The sequence below is a fragment of the Psittacula echo genome, assembly GCF_963264785.1.
Source record: "Psittacula echo genome assembly, chromosome: 7".
NCBI lineage: Eukaryota > Metazoa > Chordata > Aves > Psittaciformes > Psittacidae > Psittacula > Psittacula echo.
Window position 1 is genome coordinate 53,805,353 of NC_137740.1, and position 24,709 is coordinate 53,830,061.

The 24,709-nt window shown below is 40.1% G+C and overlaps 2 protein-coding genes across 3 annotated transcripts; one reads left to right on the plus strand and one right to left on the minus strand.

The window, feature by feature from the left end:
- The first annotated feature begins 439 nt into the window (after nt 1-439).
- On the plus strand, nt 440-11,982 carry GPSM2 (G protein signaling modulator 2). Its single transcript, XM_080624122.1, has 13 exons — nt 440-1,187; nt 2,242-2,377; nt 2,869-3,011; nt 3,575-3,698; nt 3,950-4,065; nt 5,038-5,193; nt 5,988-6,096; nt 6,506-6,635; nt 7,109-7,179; nt 9,196-9,372; nt 10,137-10,299; nt 10,434-10,651; nt 11,587-11,982. Exons 1-13 carry the CDS (start codon nt 955-957, stop codon nt 11,749-11,751), a joined length of 1,941 nt encoding a protein of 646 aa, XP_080480248.1. The 5' UTR covers nt 440-954; the 3' UTR covers nt 11,752-11,982.
- Nucleotides 10,144-24,334, minus strand: CLCC1 (chloride channel CLIC like 1). Of its 2 annotated transcripts, XM_080624120.1 has the most exons (12): nt 23,972-24,334; nt 23,705-23,842; nt 21,882-21,974; nt 20,868-20,975; nt 19,333-19,554; nt 18,047-18,187; nt 16,754-16,847; nt 15,321-15,418; nt 15,086-15,232; nt 14,269-14,559; nt 13,508-13,753; nt 10,144-10,281 (listed from the first exon to the last, which is right to left on the minus strand). In XM_080624120.1, the coding sequence occupies exons 1-11, from the start codon at nt 24,032-24,034 to the stop codon at nt 13,526-13,528; spliced, it is 1,623 nt and encodes a 540-aa protein (XP_080480246.1). In that variant the 5' UTR covers nt 24,035-24,334; the 3' UTR covers nt 10,144-10,281; nt 13,508-13,525. The 2 variants fall into 2 exon arrangements, with proteins under 2 accessions (XP_080480246.1, XP_080480247.1); XM_080624121.1 differs by lacking the exon at nt 21,882-21,974.
- Between the last annotated feature and the right edge of the window lie 375 nt (nt 24,335-24,709).

A 24,709-nucleotide genomic window follows, 5' to 3' on the forward strand; every position in this document is an offset into this window, starting at 1 on the left:
CTCATCCTTCTTTCTCGCTCACCTCCCTCGCATTAGGAAATGTTTGTATATAGTCACTAACACTTGGTGAAATGTTACCTTTTGCACACCTGAATTCCCAGTAGCAAAACCACATATGAATGTGTTTTGACAGCTGCAGTTCTATAACAGCTGCTTTCTTATTATTCAAAATGTAATCTTCTACAAATTCTATAAATTAATTCACAACTCCCTTCTTTACTGCTTGCTGTATTTTCTATCTACACAATTATTTGCTTACAGTAATAAAAAGTATTCCATAGAGTCCTGAATGATGGCATCTCAGTTAAATAACTTGCCTTGACATACATTTTGTCATTAATTCAGTGTAGATCTTTTTTCTTTACACTCGGAGAATTTTCATAGCAGTGCCACTATAGGAAATGATGAGGTGCCAAGGAGTACTGAATTACATTGGAAACAACTTTGGGAACAATAGTCATGGTCTTTGATACACAGGAAAAATGGAATTTATATAATTTTTATCATTAACATTTTGCAGGTAACTATGGTAAGAGCCTAAAAATAAGAGCTTATGTTTGTCAAAACTGGTATTTGCCAATAATAGCTTGTTTTCTAGGTCACTTCTCTGAGATTATGTAGATGGTGAAAACTGCATTTTTGAATCCTAAAGGTGCTATATATGAACAAAACAGTGTTTGGATTTCCTTCTGAGACTTAAAAGGAAAGAAGAATTAAAAAAAATAATGGTGAAGCTGTTTGTTCTGATGTTATGTTTGCTCACCACCTTTGAAGTTGCATTTTCCATTTCAGCATTAGTGTAAGTAATATTACAGTACAAAGCTCATTGCTCGTCCTGTGGTGCTGAGTCCATGTCCTAAACAAATGGAGACCCTCCTGACTAAAATAACAATTTCAGAACTCTGGTTACCAGACTAAGTTCTATATTTAGAGTGACCATGTTTCTTTTGGCTTATGTTGCGCAGGATGGAGGCTTCCTGCCTGGAGCTGGCTTTGGAAGGTGAGCGCCTGTGTAAAGCAGGAGATTGCCGAGCTGGTGTGTCTTTCTTTGAAGCAGCTGTTCAGGTTGGAACTGAAGATTTGAAAACACTCAGTGCTATTTACAGCCAGTTAGGCAATGCCTATTTCTACTTGCATGAATATGCAAAGGCCTTGGAATACCATCACCATGACTTAACTCTTGCAAGGTAATCTTGTGTCTTTCTTTAACCATGTTCTCCATGTCATCCCATTCGTGTAGAGATGAGCAGTTGGCTGTTAATTTATTTTTTTTTTTACCAAACCATACTGTTAATATTCTTAGTGAGGGAATGTGGTGACAGCAGAGGGCCAGGGGTTCTGTTAGGTAGCTTGATTGCCCTTTAACTTGGAGCTAATACTCAGTCTAGCACAATAATCCTAGTACTGACTGAGACCTTGCTAGGTTTGTGGATAATTAAATGGCTTCTTTAAATCCACCCTTCCTTTACCCTTTCCTGTTTTTTAACACTCAGTCTGCCTGGCTCTCTTGTTTACTAGGCAGAACTCATTCATGTTTCTCTGTGTAAAACATAATACTGTGAAATCTAAAACCCCTACGCTTTGCACATGCCATGTATGTGTCTGATTTTTAATGACTGGTATAGATCCAGTAAAAGAGACACTTAATGCATTTGACCTCAGTTTAGGCACATATCTAGTATTCTCCCCACCTTAACCTGCTCAAGTGCTGCAACCTTGTGGGAACTTGTCTTTTTGTGTTATTCCTGAAGTACCACAATCTCAGTGGTTCAGTGGCAGTCTTTTGGCTTAAGTCTCATTTAGAATCTAGGAATGTGACTTTACCTCAGATCTTTCTAGGAGACCAGTATGTCTTGGAAATAATGTAAGACTATGATAGTCCAGTAAAATGCAGCAGTAGTTAAACCTCTCATTCTAATGCCTGGATTGCCTTTTATATAACCGTTAAAAAATTCTCTTTATTCCTTTCCTAAAAGAAATTAATTGTAATGGTATGTGGATGAATCTAGTTGAATGACATGAACTAGCTGTTGCACAGACAGCACCGACAAAACGAAATGTCTGTAACCAAAGACTGAACCAAGTTTATATGAGTGCAGTTTAGATATAAAATTGAATACATACACATTTACATGGTTTTAATATATTTTTTTTTTCTTCTACTTATCTACTATACATTGATTATCTTGGTTTCAAATTGTACACTATTATTCACTGGGTGCTTTATTTGTGCAATTCTAGAACAATTGGAGATCTACTGGGTGAAGCTAAAGCTAGTGGGAATCTGGGCAACACTTTAAAGGTACTTGGGAATTTTGAAGAAGCTATTGTTTGTTGTCAGAGACATCTGGATATTTCCAGAGAGCTAAATGATAAGGTAAGAATTGCTCAGGCACCAGGAAGTAAACTGCTAACACATGCTAGTGAACCCTGTTGTACTGGTAATGTGTGCCACCTTTCAGAGGGAAGTAAATACTGCATATTGAATTATTTCTTCAGGATAGTAAGAATCTGTTATTTGTAAGATAGTTGTTTGCACCTGGAAGATTGTAGATCCAGAATAACAGATATTATCCTGTTTTGTGGTGGTGTTTTTTTGTTTTGGGTTGGTGTTTGGTTTTTATTTTTGTTTTGTTTAATTGATTTATTTAGTTTTTAATTATAATTGGCCTCAAGAATTATTATGTGTATGGCATCTCAAAAGGAAGTGATGTGACTGAGTGGGAGGAAGGTAGATGTCAAGAACAAGTTCAGAATGGACAGAGCATGTTTTGACAACTAGTTAACAAACTTCTTTTCCCATTTGTGGGTTGTACTATTAGTTGTTGTGATGGAAGACTCTGAAGCTGCCTTTTGCTTTTGGTTTAGGTTGGAGAAGCAAGAGCACTGTATAATCTGGGAAATGTATACCACTCTAAAGGGAAAAATGTAGCCAGTGTTGGGACTCATGATCCAGGGGAACTTCCAGATGATGTGAAAAATGCTTTACAAAAAGCTGCAACTTATTATGAGTAAGTAATAGCTTTAAATGTTGGGGATTGAGAGGATGTGATAATCTACTTCATTAGAGTACTGGCAGAGTTGGGGAGTCGTGAACCGACTGTGGCATGCTTCTGTTCAGAACAGTGGTACCTGTGAATTTTTTCTCTTTTAAACTGGGGAGTGCACTATTTTCTTGTTATGCCCTTACTTTTAGTGTACCTCTTACTACCTGGTAAGTCCTTCCCTTATGTTAGAATCCAGCAGTATTCTTCAAACCAGACTGAGTCAGTGATAGGACCTTGGTATACTTGTATCTATGGTAGCTCTGCAATTAGAAGCGAGCAAACCATCTTGAGAAAAGATGCAGTTAAATTCAGAATCTCACAGGAAATGTTTCCTACTCAGTGGAAGATTTATGGTTGCATAAAGGCCATTAAAATAAAACAAAGTAGAATACAGATCAGATTAAATAGACCTTTTCCTTTATATAGATGAAAAGATTAAAAAAAATAAATATTTAAATTACTGTGAGGGTTAAAAAAACCTTGTTTAAAAGTCACTATTCTTCCTCTTCTCCCTTCCCCTGAAACAGGGAAAATCTGTCAATAGTAACAGAGCTGGGTGATAGAGCAGCACAAGGACGTGCCTTTGGAAACCTGGGAAACACACACTATCTTCTGGGCAACTTCAGGAGTGCGGTTTTAGCCCATGAACAGGTACAGCAATGTGCTAGTAAGGATTTCTGTTCTAGGACATGTCTTGTGTTGGATCTTGTTGCAAGTTTTCCAATGCAAGTGTTAAATCTTCATGGCACAGCTTCAAGATGGGCTGTTCTTTTCAAGCACTGTGGCCTGAAGAACAATATAGACGCACGGTAGAAAAACTGAGTGTGTATTTCTGTATGCAGATGTGTAAGAAAATACAAAATAGAGCGAATAACACAATTATTCTATGGGTTTTTTTTAAGCGTCTCCTAATTGCAAAAGAGTTTGGTGATAGATCAGCGGAAAGAAGAGCATACAGCAATCTTGGAAATGCCTACATCTTCCTGGGTGAATTTGAAACCGCTTCAGAATACTACAAGTCAGTTGACTGCTTAGAAATAGAATTTATACCTCTTCTTGTACAGTTTGCTTCTGTTGTATCTAGTACTTAAGGCTACTCTACAGTGAACTACTCTCCAACATATCCTTAGAGGAGAGCTGAATATGTTTTTAGCAAAAGATCATGTTTTTCTGTAGTTAATTCTTACGGTTCTTTTAAGGGAGGGGCAGCACTAATATTTTTTATGTTTTTCGATTCTTTTCAGCATATTGTAGATAGACACCTTTCTGTTGATAGGCATTTATTCCCTTTATTCTAGAATCAAAGCATTAATGTCTTAGCTCTTAGCAAGTTCTTAAATGATGTAACTTCAGTACACCTGAGATGGGGAGCTGTCAGGCTGATAGGTGGTGCACATCAGCATGATTTTACATACCTAGTCTGTATTTTCAGTTAAGACTTCTTTTCTTGATCTCTGCACCACTAAGCAGTGGCTACTGTAACTTGGGATAATACAAGCTTGATGAAGAAACAGGCTAAGTCTTACATGAATTTCAGAGCCTGCCTGTTCTTTCTGAAAGGGGAAAAAGCTTTGGTACTGAGCAGATTCCTCTTAGCACTCGCATTCTTCTTGCCCAGCAGTGGCAGGCTGGCTCGGCAGTTATAGGTCTGTCTGGCTCATGTTGATGGAGAATAAACAATATACCAAGCTGTTTCAAGTGCATTAACTGTCAGGAAAGTGCTATAAATTATTGATGAACCAAATAAATTAAAATCTGAAGATGCTGTTTAAGGGATCAGTCTGCTCTAATAAATTAAATGGAAATAGGTTGCTGTGGAGGGGAGTGGAAGACAAAATCTTGTAAGAGTGTACATGATAGTAATTGATTAGCAGCCCATTTGCCAGCCTGGTGTCCTAGTTTGTATAAATAACTTCTTTTAGTTGCACAAGTGTACTTCTGTAGACTTCTCCTTGCAGTGATTTTTGAGGTGACTAACCCCTTCTTTTAGGAGGACGCTTCAGCTGGCTCGACAGCTTAAAGACAGAGCTGTGGAAGCACAGGCCTGCTACAGCCTTGGGAACACATACACTTTGCTTCAAGACTATGAAAAAGCAATTGATTATCATTTGAAACACCTCGTAATTGCTCAGGAATTAAATGACAAGTAAGTCTTAAGAGACTTTTTAATGTGTGCGTGACATACCAAATCCTGTTAGCTGTTACCTCTGCTGTCACTGTTCTTTTAAGATAGCTGAAGTAATGTGTTTTCCCTATGTTGGGCTCCAGTTTTCATGTGGAAAAAAAATATTTACTCGTGGAGGTATTGCAGCTAATGAGTCTGAGATGAAAGATGGAAGTGATGAATGACTGACTCCATCCACATCATCTTCTGTCAGCATCTTCTTTTGTAAATTAAGGAGAAGAAAAGCAGCTCTCTTTTTCATGACTTCATTGTAATAATTTTGCATACCTTCACAAGAATACACCTCCTGCTTTTCCACAAATTAAAAATATGTGAAGGGATGAGGAAAGGAGACTAATACAGTAGCAACTAATGCTTATTTTATAATCATCATTTCTAAGGCCTTTTTTGTGATGTTGGGTGCAAGTAAAATTTTTTGCAACATTTAAATGTACTTCTAACTCAATAAACAGTATGTGAAGAATAGTAAGGCATGCAATCTGAGGAAAAAGCAAAGTAGGTTGTAAAATGTTTCACGCTTGCAGAATTGAATTAATTATATTTCCTGTGAGCTTAAAAATTAGTATTGTTATTAGATTTGCTCATTTATGGTTATACGCAGATCATATTCCTTTAAACACAAAAACTTGTTTGCGTTTGAAGACGATAGCCTTCATTTTTGGCACAGCAGTCTTATTTTGGCAATATTATGGAAACCTGATCCCTAGTGTTCAGAGAGGAAAGGTATAATTGAAAGTTTTCGTTTTTTTCTGCAGAATTGGTGAGGGAAGAGCATGCTGGAGTTTAGGGAACGCTTACACTGCGCTGGGAAATCACGACCAAGCTATGCATTTTGCGGAAAGGCACTTGGAGATCTCACGAGAGGTACGAGTTTCATGTTCCCTGTAAGTTGGCAGTTTTGCTCTCACGCAGTGATTTTTTGGAGCTAATCCATGCATGTGACTTTGAATAATGAAATGGATTTTGACTGATTTCTGAGATAGTTGATTCCAAATTATTTCAGCTCTATCTCACTGCAAGTAGCTTCTTAGTTCTGGTGCCACATTTGACAGCATCATGATGGAATCCAAGATAACAGCCTAGCAGTGGTGTTCTAGGCTTTATGTACCTTTTAGTTGTCATGTATTTCATTAAAAGGATGACTCAGTTTTTCAACCAGGAAAACTTTTTCAGCCTTATTCTCCCAGAACTCTAGGGGACAAGGTTAGCTTTCTATTTACATATGTGTATTTTCCATTACAATAATAGAACTGCTTATTTTGTTTGCTTTCAGGTAGGAGATAAAAGTGGAGAACTCACTGCGAGACTTAATCTCTCAGATCTTCAAATGGTTCTTGGATTAAGCTACAGCACAAACAACTCCATGATGGCAGAAAGCCATGCGGTAGATACCAGTCTAAACGGTAAATATATGCCTATTTCTGCAGTACTTGCTAACAGTGAACTTAACGAATCTGTTGTTTTCTGACTACAGATGGTTGAGTTGAGCAGGTTTTGGGTTTGTTTCCCCTACTTCCCCCCCCCCCCCAAAAAAAAAAAAAAAAAAGAAAAAAAGGTGGTTTTGCATTATTGGACCCCTTCAGTTCCTCCTTTTCCAGGAAAACCCTTTTACAGGGGTTACAGTAGAAATGAGTTCTGGTCAGATCCCCATGATGCTCCTCCTGTGTCTCATGAAAGCAACTTAAGTAGCTTATATCAGTGTGGTTCTGCAGGCTGCTTTTATTAGTGGTTATTTATTCCCTGCTGATATATTTACCTGCATTGTTTTGGAACTCAGAATTGCTGTATCTTGCACCACAGATGAATACAGCCACAGCTTTGAAAGTGACACTATAAATCTTAATGATGCAAAGATGAACTTGATTCTTTCTTGAAGGTACCAGACCAAGAGTAGGACGCCGTCACAGTATGGAGAACATGGAACTTATGAAATTAACTCCAGAAAAGGTTGGCACTTCCCTTGTTTCTAATCTGCTGGTGAGATTGCAGTGACTTCAGCAGTTATCAATAGTCAGAAGTTTTATGCTTAAAAACTTTGAAAGAAGTCAGCAGAATGTTAAGTCATTTGCCATATCCTTTTTAATTTAGCTCTTTTTAGGAGTTAAGTAAAAGCAGGTCTAACAATTCTAACAAATAATACTTTTGCGATGTGGGCAACAGTCAGCATCTTGCATATGTTGGTTGGAATGGCTTGTGGAAAGGCTGCTTTATTCCCTTCACAGGAAAGAATGAATGAGGTCCTGAAGCGGTGCATCAAAGTACGCTCTTTCATCTCTTCCTTAAAGGTGGCTTGAGGTTGCAGCATGCAAATGATTCAGAGTAAAATGCCTAAGCTTTAGCTCAGCTCTTCTGAGCATTTTTCTTTTGGGTTACAGTCATAGGCACTTAAAAGATATGTTGTGTTTTTCACTTTGGGATTCAAACCAACTTGCCAACCATTAGGACTTTCAAAGTCCATCCTGAGAAAGGACTCTATTTCAGAAATGATGAAACAGTCACAGATCAGTAAACTAACTTTCCCCCAAGCTCAAGAGAAATCTCTAGGAGCTGGAAGTTCCTTATTAAAACCCTTTTGTCAATCTTCAAGAGATTTCCTTCAAATGCTGTCTGCCTTCAAGTGGTAGGCTGGCAGTTCTCCATAAATGACTACAGTGGCAGACTGAAATGGCTCTTTTTCCTACCATATTGGGATTTAATTCCCATCTCTTCAAAGAAATGCAAAGCCTGCCCTTGTGTTTATCAAATAGGATACTAAATCTCAATGTACAGCTGAAGTCAGCACTGATACTTACAAGCCTCTTTGTGTAGTAATTTTAAAAGGTTGTGTGTTTAGCCCAAGGTGAGTCCTTGGCCTAGACCTCTAAGGTTTTGGCTACTATCTGTTTATCTGTGAGCTCTTTAAAAGTACACAGCCTGTGACAGTCTGTGCCCTAAATCTATTAAAATGTTTCACACAGATTTTTGAAATAAAGGATTAACCTAGTATTGCAGCTTAGCTCTTATAAAAGAGCCTTTTTCAAGATATTCATTGAGCAGATTCTGAAAAATAATTCCATAAAAGTCTTTGATATACAGAGCAGTGCATGACAGTGGCATTATGGTTGTACAGGATGCCATCTGCTTGGTGCTGAAATCCATGTGCAGATTATAAATAAGCCTTTAGAAAGCAGTGCTTTTGGTTAGGCAGAGTTGCTGCAGGATTTGTGACTGTGTTCACAATTTCTGATGTTGAATCAAGAAAAAAAAAAAATGGGGGTTTTATTCAGTTATTCTAAGAGTCACCTGTAGATAAAGCTGTCAATTTTGTGGATAATTCTATTTATGTTAGAAGAGAATTTAGGGAAAATGTGTTAGATCAGTAAAGCTCTATTTTTTCCTGTGGTGAAACAAGATAGTTATTCCTCTTTGTTCTTGTGCTGGCGTTCTCCTCCCTCTGTCTTTTCAATCTTTACTAGGAATTTTGTGCATATCAAGGATCTCACTTGAAAGGTGGTTGAATATCTGGGTTTGTGTAATGGTTTGTGTTGCTCTAACACTTTATACAATAGATTTGTAATTTTTTTTTCCTTTCCCATTCCAAGAATGCCAGATGGGAAATGCCACCTGTATCTGCATTTTAGCATTTCCATTCGCTACATTTCCTGCACTGTGGTCAGCAAGGAAAACTTCTGCATGTTTGGTTAACTACACTGTTTGACCACATTTTAATCCATTGGGTATCACGCTCCAGTTAAGTTGTAAGACTCACCAATAACAATATTAACCTGCTTCAGATAACAAAAGCTCAGTAGTCACAAGTCAAGTAATAAAAACCAAAACCTAAGTTTTCATGTCATCATGCTTGGATAAACTAAATTATGTCAAACTGCTTCATTTGAGGGAGGAAAAGCAGCAGCTGATGCAAGGTAACAGTCTAGGTAATTAAAATCAGAAGGCTTCATTTCCTGACTCTTGTTTTCTTAGGTTCAGAACTGGAACAGTGAGATTCTTGCTAAACAGAAACCACTGGTTGCCAAACCCTCAGCAAAACTGCATTTTGTAAATCGACTAAAAGGCAAAAAGTACAAAACCGGCACCACTTCAAAAGTTTTGCAGGATGCCAGTAATTCTATTGATCATCGACTTCCAAACTCCCAGAGGGTAGGTTTGGTGAGCTGTGAAGACCATCGCCTTTACTCACCTTTGTTTGGTCAGAATTACAGAAATTATATTCTGGCAGCTGTCCATTTCAGTGGTACTCAATTTAAACACTGGCTTTGTAAAAGGATGCCCAATCTGCCACTCTCCAGCTGTCTCATAGGTGGTGCCAGCTTTAAGCCTTCATTACTATTAGAACACTTTCTTTCCTGGTGGTTTTTCTAAAGTTACAGCTCAGCATGAAGATGTATTTTATTTCTAAGTCTCTCCTAGACCCTGCTTCTCCAAACTTAAAATAGTTTCTCTGATTCAGACAGCAGGGAATATATTTGACATATTCTTAGGGTTATTGCACTCTTGACAGAAAACTAAAAGAAGAGAGTCATTTGATCTGATATGACAGAGGAATGCTTTTGGCCACAGACCTGAGGAGCCAATGGAAAGCGCTCAGTGCTGGTTTAGGGTTGTAGGTGGATTAATGGCTTGAGGGGGTTTAACTCCAGCTATGCTGATCAGAGTACTGTTTGTTTGTGTTTCAGGGAACAAAATGTTTCTTTTGTATTTTACCTTCCAAAAAAGCTTGCCATATAATTAGCGTTTCCTCTTACAATAAGTCTGTCTATAGAAATGGATGACTAAAAAAATTCATTTAATGCGTTTCAGATACGCAAATATCAAACCTATTACTGGACTGAACTGTGATGCAGTTGTCCCAGTTTTAGGTTCTCTTGAGTTCAAAATACCTCTAACTCTACTTTTCTCTTCAGAAAAACAGTCGAGAGGCAATGGCAGATGAAGGGTTCTTTGATCTGCTGAGTCGATTCCAGAGCAACAGGATGGATGATCAGAGATGCTACTTCCAGGAGAAGAACAGGTTCTCAGCTGCTTCAGTGGCAACATCCTCTACTCCACCTAAAACAATGAGAAAATGTAAATTTTAAAGTAAAATTCCATATCTGACTCTACTTCCTACCAAATACTACTTTAAAAAAGCATTTGCGTACAAAACTTGCTATGGAAAGGAAATTATTTCTAGGCTAACTTGTTTTCTTCCTTCTCCTCAGCCTTTTCTACATCTATAGTTTCACCCCACACAGATGAGTTCCTAGACCTACTCGCTAGCTCGCAGAGCCGCCGGCTCGATGACCAACGTGCCAGCTTTAGCAATCTACCTGGACTTCGTCTTAACCAGCGCAACAGTCACTCAGTCCTGGGTCATCTCATGGCGCGTAACAACAGGGACCTAGATGATGACTTCTTTGATATACTGATAAAATGTCAGGTGAGGATTTTTTTTACAATTATTTAGATTCTGAGGTTTTAGAGATTTGATATATGCATCCTGCTGTTCGGTTTCTTCACATAAGCACCTTTATTATCACATATATTATGATAATAATTGATTTGGCAGATGAAGAACATAGATGACTAAAAATCAGGATTTTTTTAAGTTGTTTATGTTGCTTGTTGTTGTTGTTTTGGGTTTGTTTGGTGGGATTTTTTGGTTTTTTGTTTTTACATTTCCTCCCGCTTGTTTTGATTTACTAATTGAGTATCCAGTAAGTGTAATTTTAGTATTGATACCATGTTAATCATTTACAGTAACAAATGCTGAGAAAGTGAAGGAGCACAAGTGAGGCTATTAAAACAAATATATAAAATGATTTTAAGAGGAAGTGTTTAGATCTGGCTTGTCAGGAGGGCACCTGATACAGCGGGAATCCTGAATTCTCAAAGAATTCAATATCAAAGTTTAGTGGTAATAGTGATCAGCATTCCAGTTATGTTCAGTTTAAGTAACAGTTCATAGCAACTGACAAAAGTGTTGCTTTTTTTCACTTCCTGTATAAGGAAAGGAAGACAACCATATTTTCTGTTATAGGAAACCAGAAATACCATATACTAACACTGAAAATTATTCTTTAGCGCAAAGGATGCTTAAATCTCATTCTACACTGTGACAAAGAACTAAACTGGGGCATTTATTTTCAGACAGAAGGTGACAAATGGTTTGGAAGAACCACTTTAGCTACACTTACACTCCTAATTTAGTAATTTCATTTGAGAAGTTTAGCCTGGAAAAAAAACTTACAAAATAAATCTTTCTAATAGCCTTAAATCTGAAACCAAAAGCTTTTAGTATTTTTTTCCACTTATATTTTCACTTATTATATATATTCCTGTAACATGTAGCTTTATTGCTTGGTCTATCTCTAGGGTTCCAGACTGGACGATCAAAGATGTGCGCCTCCAGCATCTGCAAAAGGACCAACTGTACCAGATGAGGATTTTTTCAGCCTGATTTTACGGTCACAAGCTAAGAGAATGGATGAACAAAGAGTCCATTTACCCTCAACTATAAAGGAACCAAGTTCTAGCTGAAGAAACAAACAGGCATGTACTGTAGGTATCATTTTGTTTGCTGGAAAAACATAATGCCTTCTTACAGAAGATGCAGTTAGTAGTTTTGCCCCCTTCCTAATAATTTTTTGTATGAATAGCAGCAGTATCACATTTGTGACCAGTCATTGCTGCTACTGCTTTTAGCTGTGTCCGAGACACTGATTAACTGTGTCCTTCTAACTGCCTCTAGTCTATGAACATTTTACAGATTTTCCCGTCAAGGTACTTTCATTGCTGAGGTGTGGATTCTACCACTGTCTCAATCCAGTGTAAGACCTAAATTTGTCTAATCTTTTTAAAGAAAACTTGATTTATTTTTTTTCTTTGTACCTCCCTGGAAAAAAGTCCTGTTTTCTTTTGTATTTTTTTTAAAAGATATAAAATAATTGAGAAATAACTTCAGTACTTAAATCTGTCTTTGCAAAAACAGAGTTTGGGAGAAACAATCATTTTTTATTAAATAAAAAATAATAAATCAAACTCTAGTTTTGATTGTTTAATACAAAAGGAATCTTTTCAAAACATGCTGGATTTTTTATTATATGTGGTTGTTTCCTGTATTACTAAGCTCAGTTTTACAATCAGAAGGCTTTTTTAAGATATACTGAAGCAAGAGCTGCCAGTGCTGTTCTATCCTTTGTGTGGTACAGGCCCACCACCAGCAGCAGCCCAAGAAGTGCCAGGGAATCACAGGGGTGGAAAGTGCTTGGCATTAAGTAATTGACTTTAAAATGCTACAAAGAGGAAACCTATGTATGCTGCTTTTTACTTCACCTCAGCTACTTCTACTCTCAGTAAGGATTTGCTTACTGGGGTAGTTCAAGTATAGGAATTGTCAGTTACAAATCAGTGATTTTAACACCAACAGCAGCCAACTGTTCACTTCAGGTATTTATAAATGAAGTGATACAATTTTTTTTATTGAACTATTATACACTTGAACAAATATCTATTGTTACTTTTAGCTTCAGAGTAAAACGTCATCATCAGAATAGTTAAACAGACTCCAGATAATGCAAATGATGTCACAATTACTGGAAGTTTTACAAACATGCTCTTGCAGCTTTTGTAGCACTAAAATTGAATCCTACTGAAACTAAGAGTCACCCACCTGCTTTTAAGGAGAAATGCCAGAATATTCTTCTTAAAAACATGTGTTACCATTAGCTTGTTGTGCTAACCTTTGGTACTTATCTTCTAATAAACATCTGCTACATCACTTCTCTGCAGCCAGAAGATAATAATTAAATTGTCCTAAAACTGAGGTGACTAATTTTAAAGAATAGAAAACAAAAGATAGTCCTGAGACATTTATTTGAGCTGTGATTTGTCTTATGTGAGTTACGTGAATATCAGCAGCTTCCTTCAGATCATGTGACAGTAACCTGATGAGACTTACAGTTGCTAGACCAGAATATAAGTACTTTCCCACCACTATCTGGTTTTCCTCAAAACTTATTACCACAAATTTGATTTCAAACAATCAGCAACACTCCACAAGCCTGTTTTCTTGGCCATTTAAAGTTGTATTATCTTATTTAACACATGTATTCCAAATTACAGAAGCAGAACCTGTACTCAGTCTCTGGTTTTAAGCCCCCACCTTAGAGCTGTGCATACTAATACTCTGACCAAAGAGAAGGTCCCATCAGCGTACTGATGTTGTTTTCTACTTTTGAGAACTCCAGAAGAACAAACAGAAGTTTGTGACAACTAAAGATTAGAGAAAACTTACAGCAGAGCTCAGGCTTCCTCAGTCTCCCTCCTCTGAGTCACGTAAGCTGTTCTTTGTCTTCTCTTCACACGGTGCCATTGCAGAATTCCCTTCTTTGAGGTTTTTACTAGGATCACAATTTTCTCTCACCTCTCGCTGCGCTTTGTCTGGCTCCTGTTTCTGCTGCTCAGGTGCAGGTTCTTCAGTGTGGTTTTCAGCTGTGGCAGTTTCTAGTCTACAACCTTCAGACTCAATGCGCAATCTATTCTGTAAAAATTAATAGTAACCTATTAATCAAGTAATCCAAAGCAACAGCATCTATTGTTTCAGGTGCAGCTTGGCTCAAGGGGCAGAACTCCCCCAAAACATGTCTGGTCTTGTTGTTTCCTGGGCAACAGTACATGTAAATAAGCACCTTTTAGAGGACAAGGCTGGCTTTAATTTTCTGTAGCGTACAGAATAGTCAGCAGTGCTTTTCTTCTACCACCTTTCTTCTGTGGGAAATCATTATTGCCCAGGATGACATAAGTACACTGATCTCCCCAACAGAAGTTGCTTCTTTAAAGAAATCTTAATTCAGTAGTTTCCTGCCACAGTTAGCCTTTGGAGGGTATTTTTCCAGAACAAAACATGCCCAATACACCTCTACCAAAGAGTTCTATAGGGGTACAGGCATGATCTGGGTTAAGCTTATTGTTTAACAGATGACTATATGTTCTAACAGATGACATTGGAATCTATTAAATTACATCCCAGGTCAAAGAACACCAGGCCTAACATACATGAGGTTCTGGTTTGTGAGACTCTTCTACTTGCGTATCTTGCTTATTGCCTGTATGCACAACATCAGGACTTCTGCCATTTCCTGGTCTCAGAGAAGCGTCTTCCCTGTCACAAGGTCCTCTAGAAACATAAAGGGGCTTCTGTGAGTAACAGCCATTTCCTTTGCCCCCATCGTATTGCCCAGAGTCTATCCTGTCCTGTTGATGGTCAGAGGGAAGAGGACTTCTCTTCTGAGAAGATGTTAAATATCTTAACACAGATACTGATGATCCTGCACCATAGCAGAAAACCTGGGGGAAGGAAGAAGAGGAATAAAACATCAAACATTTGCAGCCTTCAGTTTTCACACGAAATTCCAAGTCAAACAAGCTGCAGTAGAGACAAGTTTGCTGCAGTCTGAGCACACTCACATACTGAGTTCATCCCCAGTGTTACACTAAAGATGCTGAAGGCTCTAACTTCATCCTTTTATGTACAAAGCACCAGTTACACACATCACAGTAATGACACAAAGAAGAAATAGGAACTAAGCTGCAATAAACTGTCAAAGAGTCTAAGATTTTAAGCAGTTTTAATGCTATTTTATGCCAGTTGAGGAGTGGAGGAGAGATGTGGTTTTTACACACACACTTACCTATTGTATTTGCTAAACCAACTGTACTAGAAAGATTTTGTCAAGAAACAGGTCCCTTGTAGAAATGATTTTATCTGTGCTATGACATCAGGTAGTAGTACAAGTAAGAAATAATCTAAAATTATACTTAATATATGAAAAATAAAACCGAGCTTTAAAATGTTATATAAATGTATACGAACCAGGACAGCCAGAGCCATAATAATTAGCACTGGAATCTGCAGGAAAAAAGGGATCTCCTTCATAACTGCTTTGATGAATTCACCAATACCTTGTCCTACGTGTTTCAAAGGCTCTGTTACAAAGTTGGTGAAAGTAATTGCCAGTGCCTACAAAAACACAGACAAAATAGCCGTTGTTGACACCAATGACAAACAGGAAGGTGAACAGTCCCTATGGGCTGGGCATATGCCATACCTTGGTGGGTGGAACCAGCAAAACGGGATTGACGAGTAGAGTTTCATAGTACTTCTGACAAGGATCGTCCTGAAACGTCCATTTACTTCTGAGCCATTCTGTAGCCAAAGCAGAGACTTAGTTTTACTACTTTAAAAATTATTTTTTATGACAGAGCAGTAATACAGAAACTAGCATTTCAATTACAGATGAAAGGAAATCCCTCCTCTAGATGTGGTTCAAAGCTTGGGTTTATCTTTAAAAGTCTCTGATTAGCACTGCAGTGCAGTTTATCCAGTCATGGGGATGTGGGAAGGAGAGGAAAGGCTGGAAGGAAAGAGAAGAGACTCAGGCTCTCCCATGTCTTAGTCAAGAAGGTTTTCTTTTCTTAATTAGATGAAATTAGTCCTAGAAGCCTCAGAAAAAACATAAGTCTTGTCTGTGGGAACTGTTACTGAGCACATCTTGTCCACAGCCACTACAACAGAACTGCCAAGCTGCACATAGATCAAAATGTGTATTTTGCTTTCAAGATTTCTAGGGACTTTTAGTTACAAGCATGAAGTCTCACTCCTTAAGGGAACTTTTAAGGTAAAAACCAGTAATTTATGACATCAGTGTTTCTGTAGTTTGATTTCAGTGCAGTCTGAGCATAAGCCACTGAAATTTGACATAAACAGAATGATCACTGGCAATAAGTTATAAAGGGAAGACCATAACAAGCACTCATTAAGAGTTCCCATCACTAACTTACCTGCTATAGCACTGGTAACAAATAATAGCTAACAAAATACTCAGCTTTCTCTTAAACTAACACCACCAGAGTACATTGTTACAGATGTTATTGCTCAGGTCCATTGTACATGCCTGGCAGATGAAGAATCAAAATCTTTTTCTTCAATTCTGCCCTTCTCTCTTGAGTAAATGGCACTGGGTGGTCCTGGGGGAGGGGAGCTCAGAAATACTCACGGTGCAAGTTATAAGGAAAAGAAGTAACACCATGACATGCTCCTAGCATAGTTTTGTGATCAGGTCTCCTCCAAAGGCCTAGAAAAGAAAGTCTTGTGGAATGGAAAAATGGAAAAGCCACATAATCATAGACTGGTTTGGGTTGGAAAGGACCTTAAAGATCATCTAGTTCCAACCCCCCTGTCATGGGCAAGGCCTCAGACTAGACTAGGCTGCTCAAAGCCCCATCCAACATGGCCTTGAACATTTCCAGGAATGGAGCAGCCAATACCTTCCTGGTCAGCCTGTGCCAGTGCCTCACCACCCTCACAGGGAAGAATTTCTTCCTTATATGTAATCTAAACCTATCCTCTGTCAGTTTAGATCATGTATCACTGAAGAAAATTCAATGTCCTACCCAGGAAGAAATTGTGAGTATTCCTGGATAGTTACCAAATATTTCGCAATCGTACATACAATTACAAAACACCGAAGCAAGTATTTACCAATCAGACTTTCCTTCCAGTTGAGCTTCTCAGCACAGACATTATCAAACTGCCCCATTTTCGCGATTTCTGCTTGGTGTTGTGCAAAGGCCAGCTGTGGGAGAGCAGGTATTATTGCTTGTGAAACACAACACACAACCGTGCAGGGTGCAGCACTGCACCTGAACTAGTGACCTTTGTGGTAATCACCTAGGTCAATCTGTGTGAAGAAGAGCCTGCTACCTAAACAGTTTAACTGAGTTAAAAGCTAAGTACCTCCTGGAAATGGATACAAACAAACAGGATGGCTACTTCCCAGTTACTGTCCAAATGGAGGCTGAATTACCAGAAGACCAAACTCCAGTATTCAAAGATACAAGTTCAGGGCAAAAGTAATCATACAATCATACAGTGGTTTGGGTTTGAAAGGGCCTTAAGATCATGGAGCTCCAATCCCCCTGCCATGGGCAGGGACGCCTCACACTAGATCACATCACCCAAGGCTCTGTCCAACCTGGCACATCTGACAACATCCTGATTCCTTCAGATGATTTTGGATTAAAAGCAGAAACCCCTCCCTGCAATTACCAATTAAAACATTCAGGACATCCTGGTTTTGTTTTTAAAGTAATTCCTGTTAACAAATACCTGTATTCATTATTTTTCCGCCTTGCATTTTGCAACTGATAATCAAATAGAAAAAATTAAGTCAAATCATCTGTTCAAAACCTCTGACATTCTTCATCAACTCACTCCACCTGTGTTCAAGAGCCATCCCACCCTCGGGCACTCACTGCTCCTGGGCCTGACAGGCTGCAGTTACATCTTGATGGCATAATGTGAGGACCAAGATTTTGTCGCTGGACTACAACCTCATAGCACAAATTCCACCTCATCAAAACCACCAAACAGTAAGCCACCTGATCATCAGTAATGAAACATTTATCTCTGGCCTGTCACACGTTAAATACAGTTTCAGCCAGGGGGTCTTTAGAAGGATACACAGCCCCACAACCTATTTCTGTAAGACTTTTCTACCAAGCTGTGTTAGACAAGTTCAGTCTCCCCTGCCCACACCACAGAATCACAGTAGCACCACTATACGAGTTCTCTGCCCCCCTGTGGCAGGATGAAAGCCAGCAGCATTTCTTTTGTTTAAGCCCAATATACCTGAAAATATGCAAGATGTTCATCCCTCTGTGTTGCTGTCAGTTACTGCTTTATATAAACTAACTAAAGGAACTAAATAACCTTAAGTCCCTCATAACTGTAACATTTTAAGCCTAAAAGCCATTAAGATTTCAAACAACTTACCTTATACAAATAAAGCCAATTCCATGCAAAACTTATGAGGAAACTTATTAATAGTACTCGTTTCAGCTGAACAAACCAATGAATACGTGTCCAGAGCTCTGTAGCTATTACAGTCACAATACACACTAAGCACAACAGTATCTGAAAAATAAAAGACGAAGAAAAATTATGATGTGGGTTTGAAATTTTCCAAGCTTACTGCCAGTACACAGGAGGGATCTTCCAGCTTTTGCTTTACTAGCCTTATTTCATGGAACAACTGACACAGAGTTCTTCCATGCTTTCACAGCAGACCAGCAGCAGTACAAGGCAGAAGAGTTCCATGGTGTTAGTGGCAGTCATTCCTACCACAGCCTGACGCTGTAGTTGCTCATTTCTTTCTTGTGGTATTTAGTTATTTCTTCCTTACAGTATTTATCATGTTACCTACCATACTTATAAACTATAGCATTGGCGTAACTCAGTATTGAGTAGTATGTGCCTGGTATGAACCACAGAACCACTGCTGCCAGCTCCTGCAGTCTGGTTAAGAGCAAACTGGTTAACAGCAGCAGGACTTCAGTGGAGCCCTTCAGTCCTTTTCCATCTGCGGAGCCCCAACAGCAAGGTTATGCTACTCACAGCTTGCTTTCTTCATTTGGCTTCCATGGACCTTCCTCAGAACTAGACAGGCTACTGTCAAGATTACATGGGCATCAAGCATTAGCACATCCTGCATTGTAAAGATTTATTCAGAGAGCTTCAGCTTATTGAGGATCCTCAGCCCAGCACTCTAAACCCATTGTAGAGAATACAGCATCACACACAGCCATGCTCTCCTCCTCTCCAACACTATATAATTTTTTTCCTCCAAATTCACAAAACCCTCTGACCTGTAGGACCTCAAATACGTACTTGTCTCAATATAAATATATCCCCACTCCTGCAGAAGCCAACAACTTCAGCATCTATTTGAACAAGAGACAAATCTGGGAAATTTATAATGCATGAGTTGCAGTTTAAGTGCTAAGAAAGCAGTGGAGTCTACTCGAGCACCACAGACTCCCAGAGTCTAATGAGTCTTGCAACAGGGATACAAAAGGCATACAAGAGGTGAATACCTCATATCTGCCCTCAGCAACCATAGAACAAAAAGAGTGACTCACTCAAAGTCCAATGGGAAGAACCGCTTTACCAAGTACGATGGGAAGAACTGCTGCAGTTGTCAATATTCATTGACCAGACTTGCACAAAGAAACCAGCAATTAAAACCCCCACAAAACAACAAAAATCTCTTTTTCTCTTACCAGAAGCATATTATATAGCTCTATTCCAAAAGTGTCTTCAAATCTCCAGTGCCAAGCTTTATAATCATGGTGCTTAAAATTGATCAAAATGTCACTAAGTGCATCATCTACAGCACCTGACTGCCACGTTTCTTCCTGCAGAAACCGGAGGATCTCCAAATACGTCTGTTTTGTAAGGATGATCTCAGCGTCATAATGGACATGGTCCACGTTTTCCTCAGGCTAAATTGAAAGCAAAGCAAAACAATGTTTAAAAGCTGATTATTTATAACTAGAAGTATAGATTAAAGCCATATCCCTACGCAAGAACCTGCTTAGGTGCCCTTCACTCTGCACCAGCACCTTTTTGCAGCAGACTGCAGGATGAAGACAAGGGACAGGGAGCACACTGTTTCCAGAACTTCATTGTTCATTGTTCTAAAGTACATTAAGCACAAATTCCGCTGCTTTGTGTTCTTTCAACTCGACAGCAAAAACCTAAAAAATTCAGTTAGTTCTCACCTGTTATTACAATTTTAGAACTACTGCTCATGAACAAGTAGTAACTGTGAATGTGCCGTGTGTGCCCCCATCATGGCTGGGCAACACACAAAGAAGCTATTAAATACTGAAATAACAACTTTTACACTGCTAAGTAGCATGTTCTTTGTTAAATACTAATTTTGCTATTGAGAAAAATATATTCCTGCACCTCTGGAAAAAAAAAAAAAGAAAAGAAAAAAAAAGGGGGAAAAGGAAAAAGAAAAAAAAAATAAAAGAGTTCAGAATGGTTTGGGTTGGAAAGGACCTTAAGTTCATCCAGGTCCAACCCCCTGCCATAAGCAGGAATTCCTCACACTAAGACCAGGTTGCTCCAAGCCCCGTCCAACCTGGCCTTCAACACCGCCAGGGACGGGGCAGCCACAGCTTCTCTGGGCAAAAGAGACTATCATATTGTCTTCAATTATATAGTCTGTCTTTATTATATTATTTCCTTATTATATTATTGTCTTTCTTCATTATATTGTCTCTTATTTTATTAAGGCAGACAATAATATAATAAAATAACCATATAATAAAGACAGACTATATAATCAAAGAGAATATAAGAAGGTAGTAACATGATTCTTCTATGCCAACTCTAGTAAACTGCTATTCCAAGATGCTTAATGAGGCAGAGTCTGAAACCAAGGTCACCTAAAGGGTCTACAAACAAACAAGATCTGACTCTTCCCAGTTTAACAACCATTAATGTGAAATGAACAGGGTATGACCAGAGCTGCATCACAGCAAGAGACTAAGATACAGACTGAATTCCCATAGTCTTCCTCTGGATGCTTTTTGTATCAAACCAACTGTGTCTCCTGAGCAAACACCACTAACTCCCAGCAACATGGATGCACATACTTGTATCCTCTCTTCCTTTGCAATTCAGTTCCCTTCATTCTCATTTAAAGTATGCCAGAATAATGCATCAACACCTCGCAACTGTGAGAAACACAAAAAGCAGCAATACCAACCCTAGCTAATTTTTTAATGCCAGTTCCAATACTCACCAGGCCAAGTTTTCCAGCTTCATTTAAAATCTTATTTAAGTACCGCTTAAAAATGTAAAAGCTTCTGCTTTCGTGGGATTTGGCAATCCTCTTCTCACAGTCTGCAACCTGCAATGGGAAGACACTTTTACTCACTTCTTGCTCAAACCAGCTTGTTCATAGGAGAAAAGAAACCCCAACCAACACATGGAACTCAGGATTAAGTGAGGCACATTAATTTAGCAATAATCCTGTGATTAGTACACCAGATAAAGAGTGCATGCAGTTACTGAAATACCACTTCCTATGGGTCTGGCCAGTACTAGAGATTTCAGCTCTGCTAACCATAGGGTTTGAATACCAACCTCAGTAAGACTAGGGGAAGAAATTAAAATAAATCTGGATTTCTTTAAGTTTTATGTTTACATCAGAAAAAAAAAAAAATAAAATTGAAAAAATACTAACTTAATATGAAAATTACATATACCATTGGGTCTCCAAATGGGTGAGAGAAGTGAGCGCCCTGGTAGCTACTCAAGGATCACAGCATCCCCCTGATGCCAGAGGACAAAGCAGTGTTGGGGGTCTTAACAGCAGCCTCTGAGAGCTGCAGGTCTGCACAAAGTGTTAGCCACAAATGTGGCTCTGTGCCCACAACCCACCCCCTAAAACATGACAGAACTGAACAACTTGGAAACAAAAAGCCAGGTTTCTTCACTTTTGGCAGCACAGTGTGACATCAACACCAGGGGACAGAGGCACATGGCTCCTATCGACCTCTGTTACACTATACACCATTTTGGCTAGCAGACCTCAGTAGGTCTGCTACAATTTGAGCAACAAATTGTAATTCAAGAGCAACAAATTGGAATTCAGTTCAAGCCACTCCTACTGTCTCCTCTGATTGAAGATACATAATGAATGGTATCTTACAAATCACACCAGCAATTCACCTGTTCTATACTATCCAGAGAAGCATCATCAGAAAGCACAAAGTATAAAAGGCTCAAAAATACTCAGAAGTTCCATACTAACCTTCTGTTGCAAAGAATCTACTGCCCTGGAGCAACTCGATATTTCAGTACTAACTGCATTGCCAGTCTCATCCTCAGAGTTGTGGTAGTTTGCCTTAAATTACATCAGAAAAACACATATTTTGAGAAACACATAACTTGTTCCACGTCCCACGTTAGGCTTCTATGGTCAGATCACTTGAAGAGGAGCAAGGAAGCTAAAAACTGAGTGTTGGCCTTTGCTGCCAGTACTCTCCCAGCAATATTCCAGCTGCCTCTACTGTTACTTTAGGCTCCTGAAGGAAAACTGCTTTATCTAAATGCACGCTGCCTGCAAGAAGTGAGGTCTTGCCCTGTCCTCCCCCACCTGCCCTTTCCCCTCCTGCGAGTGCTGGTGAGCCACACGGAGCATCAGATTAGATAATCCCACTGGCTACAACTGACTCAGCAAGCAAAGGGGCAGCAGACACAGCCCTGGTCCAGGCAGCCACGCAGCCAGCCAGCAAGTAAACACAAACCCTGCTCTGGGTCCCATGTTCCCTTTCATGTTCCCTCTACACCATGAAACATCCCTTTTCTTCTGTTAATTGCTCAGGCTTAGCTTTAGCAGAGCTTCTACACAACCAGGTATGCTCAGCGAGGAAGGCGAAGCACAGCATCACACAGACCAGTGAACTCATGCTGATACAAAGCTTGGTTCTGAAGACTGGGGGGGCCACACACCCTGACTACCTGCAATCTTGCACTGCAGAGCAGAGAAGAATCCTGACAAGATGCATTAACTCAAAGCAGTCATTTTAAAAATGCAGTTCTATTTTTGTGGGAGACAACATTAAAACTCCCAATACTGCTTCTTCAAAGCTGAAGCAGTTGGGAATCATGTTTAAAGATGCCAAAGCTTGCTTAGGATGCAAATCAGGTGGACTTGGGGCAGGGGGAGTCCAAGGGCGAACTCTATGGATAGAAATAACGCAGGTTTGTTTTTTAAGCTTCAAAAGATTACACCTGAAGCATCAAAATGGTAGTATTCAAAACCACAAAGCCTAATTTGAAAGCTGACAAGTGACAACAATCAAGGGTGTCCGTACAACCAACTGCAGGTCGCAGTGCCATGTGTGCACACAGATACTGGATAAACAACATGTGTCTCACATACATTCCTCATACAAGACAACCAAGACAGTTCTCCTTGTTAAAACTAGCTTTTCATACTTCATCATTTCCTCAATGTTCATGAATTATTAACAACATCGCACTCGGTCTCTGTTTTGATATTCCTTCTGAAAGCTCTGAAGCCCAGCATCACAAACCACCACTGACCATAATTAGTCTCATAAAATAAATCAGGTTTATTCCCATGCTGCTGGCAAACTGGATAATTCCAGTGAAATATAATCATTAACCTTGACTCCCCCGATTTTATCACCTAGGAACTTAATATTCCAGATATTTAACATTCACCTTGAGAAACAATAGCATCTGCTTAACCAAGTACTTTGCACAAGAAATAACTTGTACAGCCACAACCTGCTCCATAAATCAACTGCCAACTGTGAAGACAAAAGACCCAGCCCTGTGGCTTCATCAGTGCCACAGCAACTCCTCAGGAGAACAGCTCATGATCCTCAATAATAGAGATACCTAGTTTTCAACCTTTCAATTTAAACAATGGGAACACAACACTTCTCCACATGAGGATTCAGACGTGACCTTGTGAGACTTCAAAAAGGCCATAATTCTACTGATTTCTAATGCCATGATTTAAGGCTAATCTTCCAACAGTGTGTGGCTGAAGGGCTGTTTGGCAGAGACACATCCATGCTCATGCACCCTTTCTTTTTCTACCTTGTAAGGTCTCATTTTTCCTGATGCTGCATCGTAGTTGAGCATATCCGTGGGGTCAATCCATTCATCGTCTTGAACTTTACTGCTCCCTGTTAGCACAACTGCACACAGCACCACGGCAAACAGCATCCTGTACCACTAAACAGAACAGGAGAATCAGGGTGTTACAGGCCGTACAAACACCTGAAACAATCTTACAACCCGAAAACAGCATTCCCCAGTGTTGCTTAAACAAGTTCTCCATCGAGCATGCTAAACGTCACTTACACGTTGCTCTTCCCCAAAGAAAACAGGCACACGCAGCAATGGAGCTGTACTGTATGACTGCATCAATACCGCTGTTTGTAGCTATCGGCAGGCGCACCCGCGCAGAGCTTCTCCGGGCTTCCCCACAAGGCTGCAGCTCCGCTGTCACTGCACATTCCCCGGCAGGGCTTGCAGGGGGCATGAGAGCATTCCTGCCCTGCCCGCTCGGCACTGCTCCTGCAGGCCCCAGGCCGCCCTCCTCGCTTCCCGCCGGCCTCGGGGCGGGGAAGCCGCGAAAGGACGTAAGCGCTGACACAGCTTAAACCGGGACCCCCCTGTACTCCTTCCTCTCCTTCGCTTCGGCCTCGTCTCTCCCGTTCACCACCGCCGCGGCCTGAGCAGCCACGGGCCCTGTTCCCGCTCCTCCCCGCCCGCTCACCGCCACAACCGCGCCTGCACCTCACGCCGCGCAGGCCGGGCCGCTCCAGGCCGCTGCCTCCGGGGAGGGGCCCCGCGCTGCTCCCGGCCCCTTCCGCTTGTGTGCCCTCGGCCGCCGCCACTCTCCTCAGCCCCGGCACCGCCCCGAGGCCCGGGGGGTGCCCCTCTCGTGGTAGCGGGGGCTTCGCGACACTCCGGCCCTCAGGCGTTCGGAGAAGCGGCCCCGCCTCACCTCAAGCCGGGCGGGCAGCAGCTGGGCAGGTGCGAGCGGGAACGGTTTGCAGATAACAATTAGCACCGGGAGGAGCCGCAGCCGCGGGC

Bases quoted from the DNA above. Each gene is read 5' to 3' on its own strand.
- CLCC1 (XM_080624120.1), bottom strand. From the start codon at position 24,034: ATGCAGTCATACAGTACAGCTCCATTGCTGCGTGTGCCTGTTTTCTTT. The intron at 20,976-21,881 runs GTTAGTATGGAA...TTCCCATTGCAG, and splicing joins TAGATTCTTTGCAACAGAAG to GTTGCAGACTGTGAGAAGAG. The intron at 13,754-14,268 runs GTATGTTAGGCC...TAATTTTTACAG, and splicing joins CTCACAAACCAGAACCTCAT to AATAGATTGCGCATTGAGTC.
- GPSM2 (XM_080624122.1), top strand. From the start codon at position 955: ATGTTGCGCAGGATGGAGGCTTCCTGCCTGGAGCTGGCTTTGGAAGGT. The intron at 3,012-3,574 runs GTAAGTAATAGC...CCCCTGAAACAG, and splicing joins AAAGCTGCAACTTATTATGA to GGAAAATCTGTCAATAGTAA. The intron at 4,066-5,037 runs GTCAGTTGACTG...CCCTTCTTTTAG, and splicing joins ACCGCTTCAGAATACTACAA to GAGGACGCTTCAGCTGGCTC.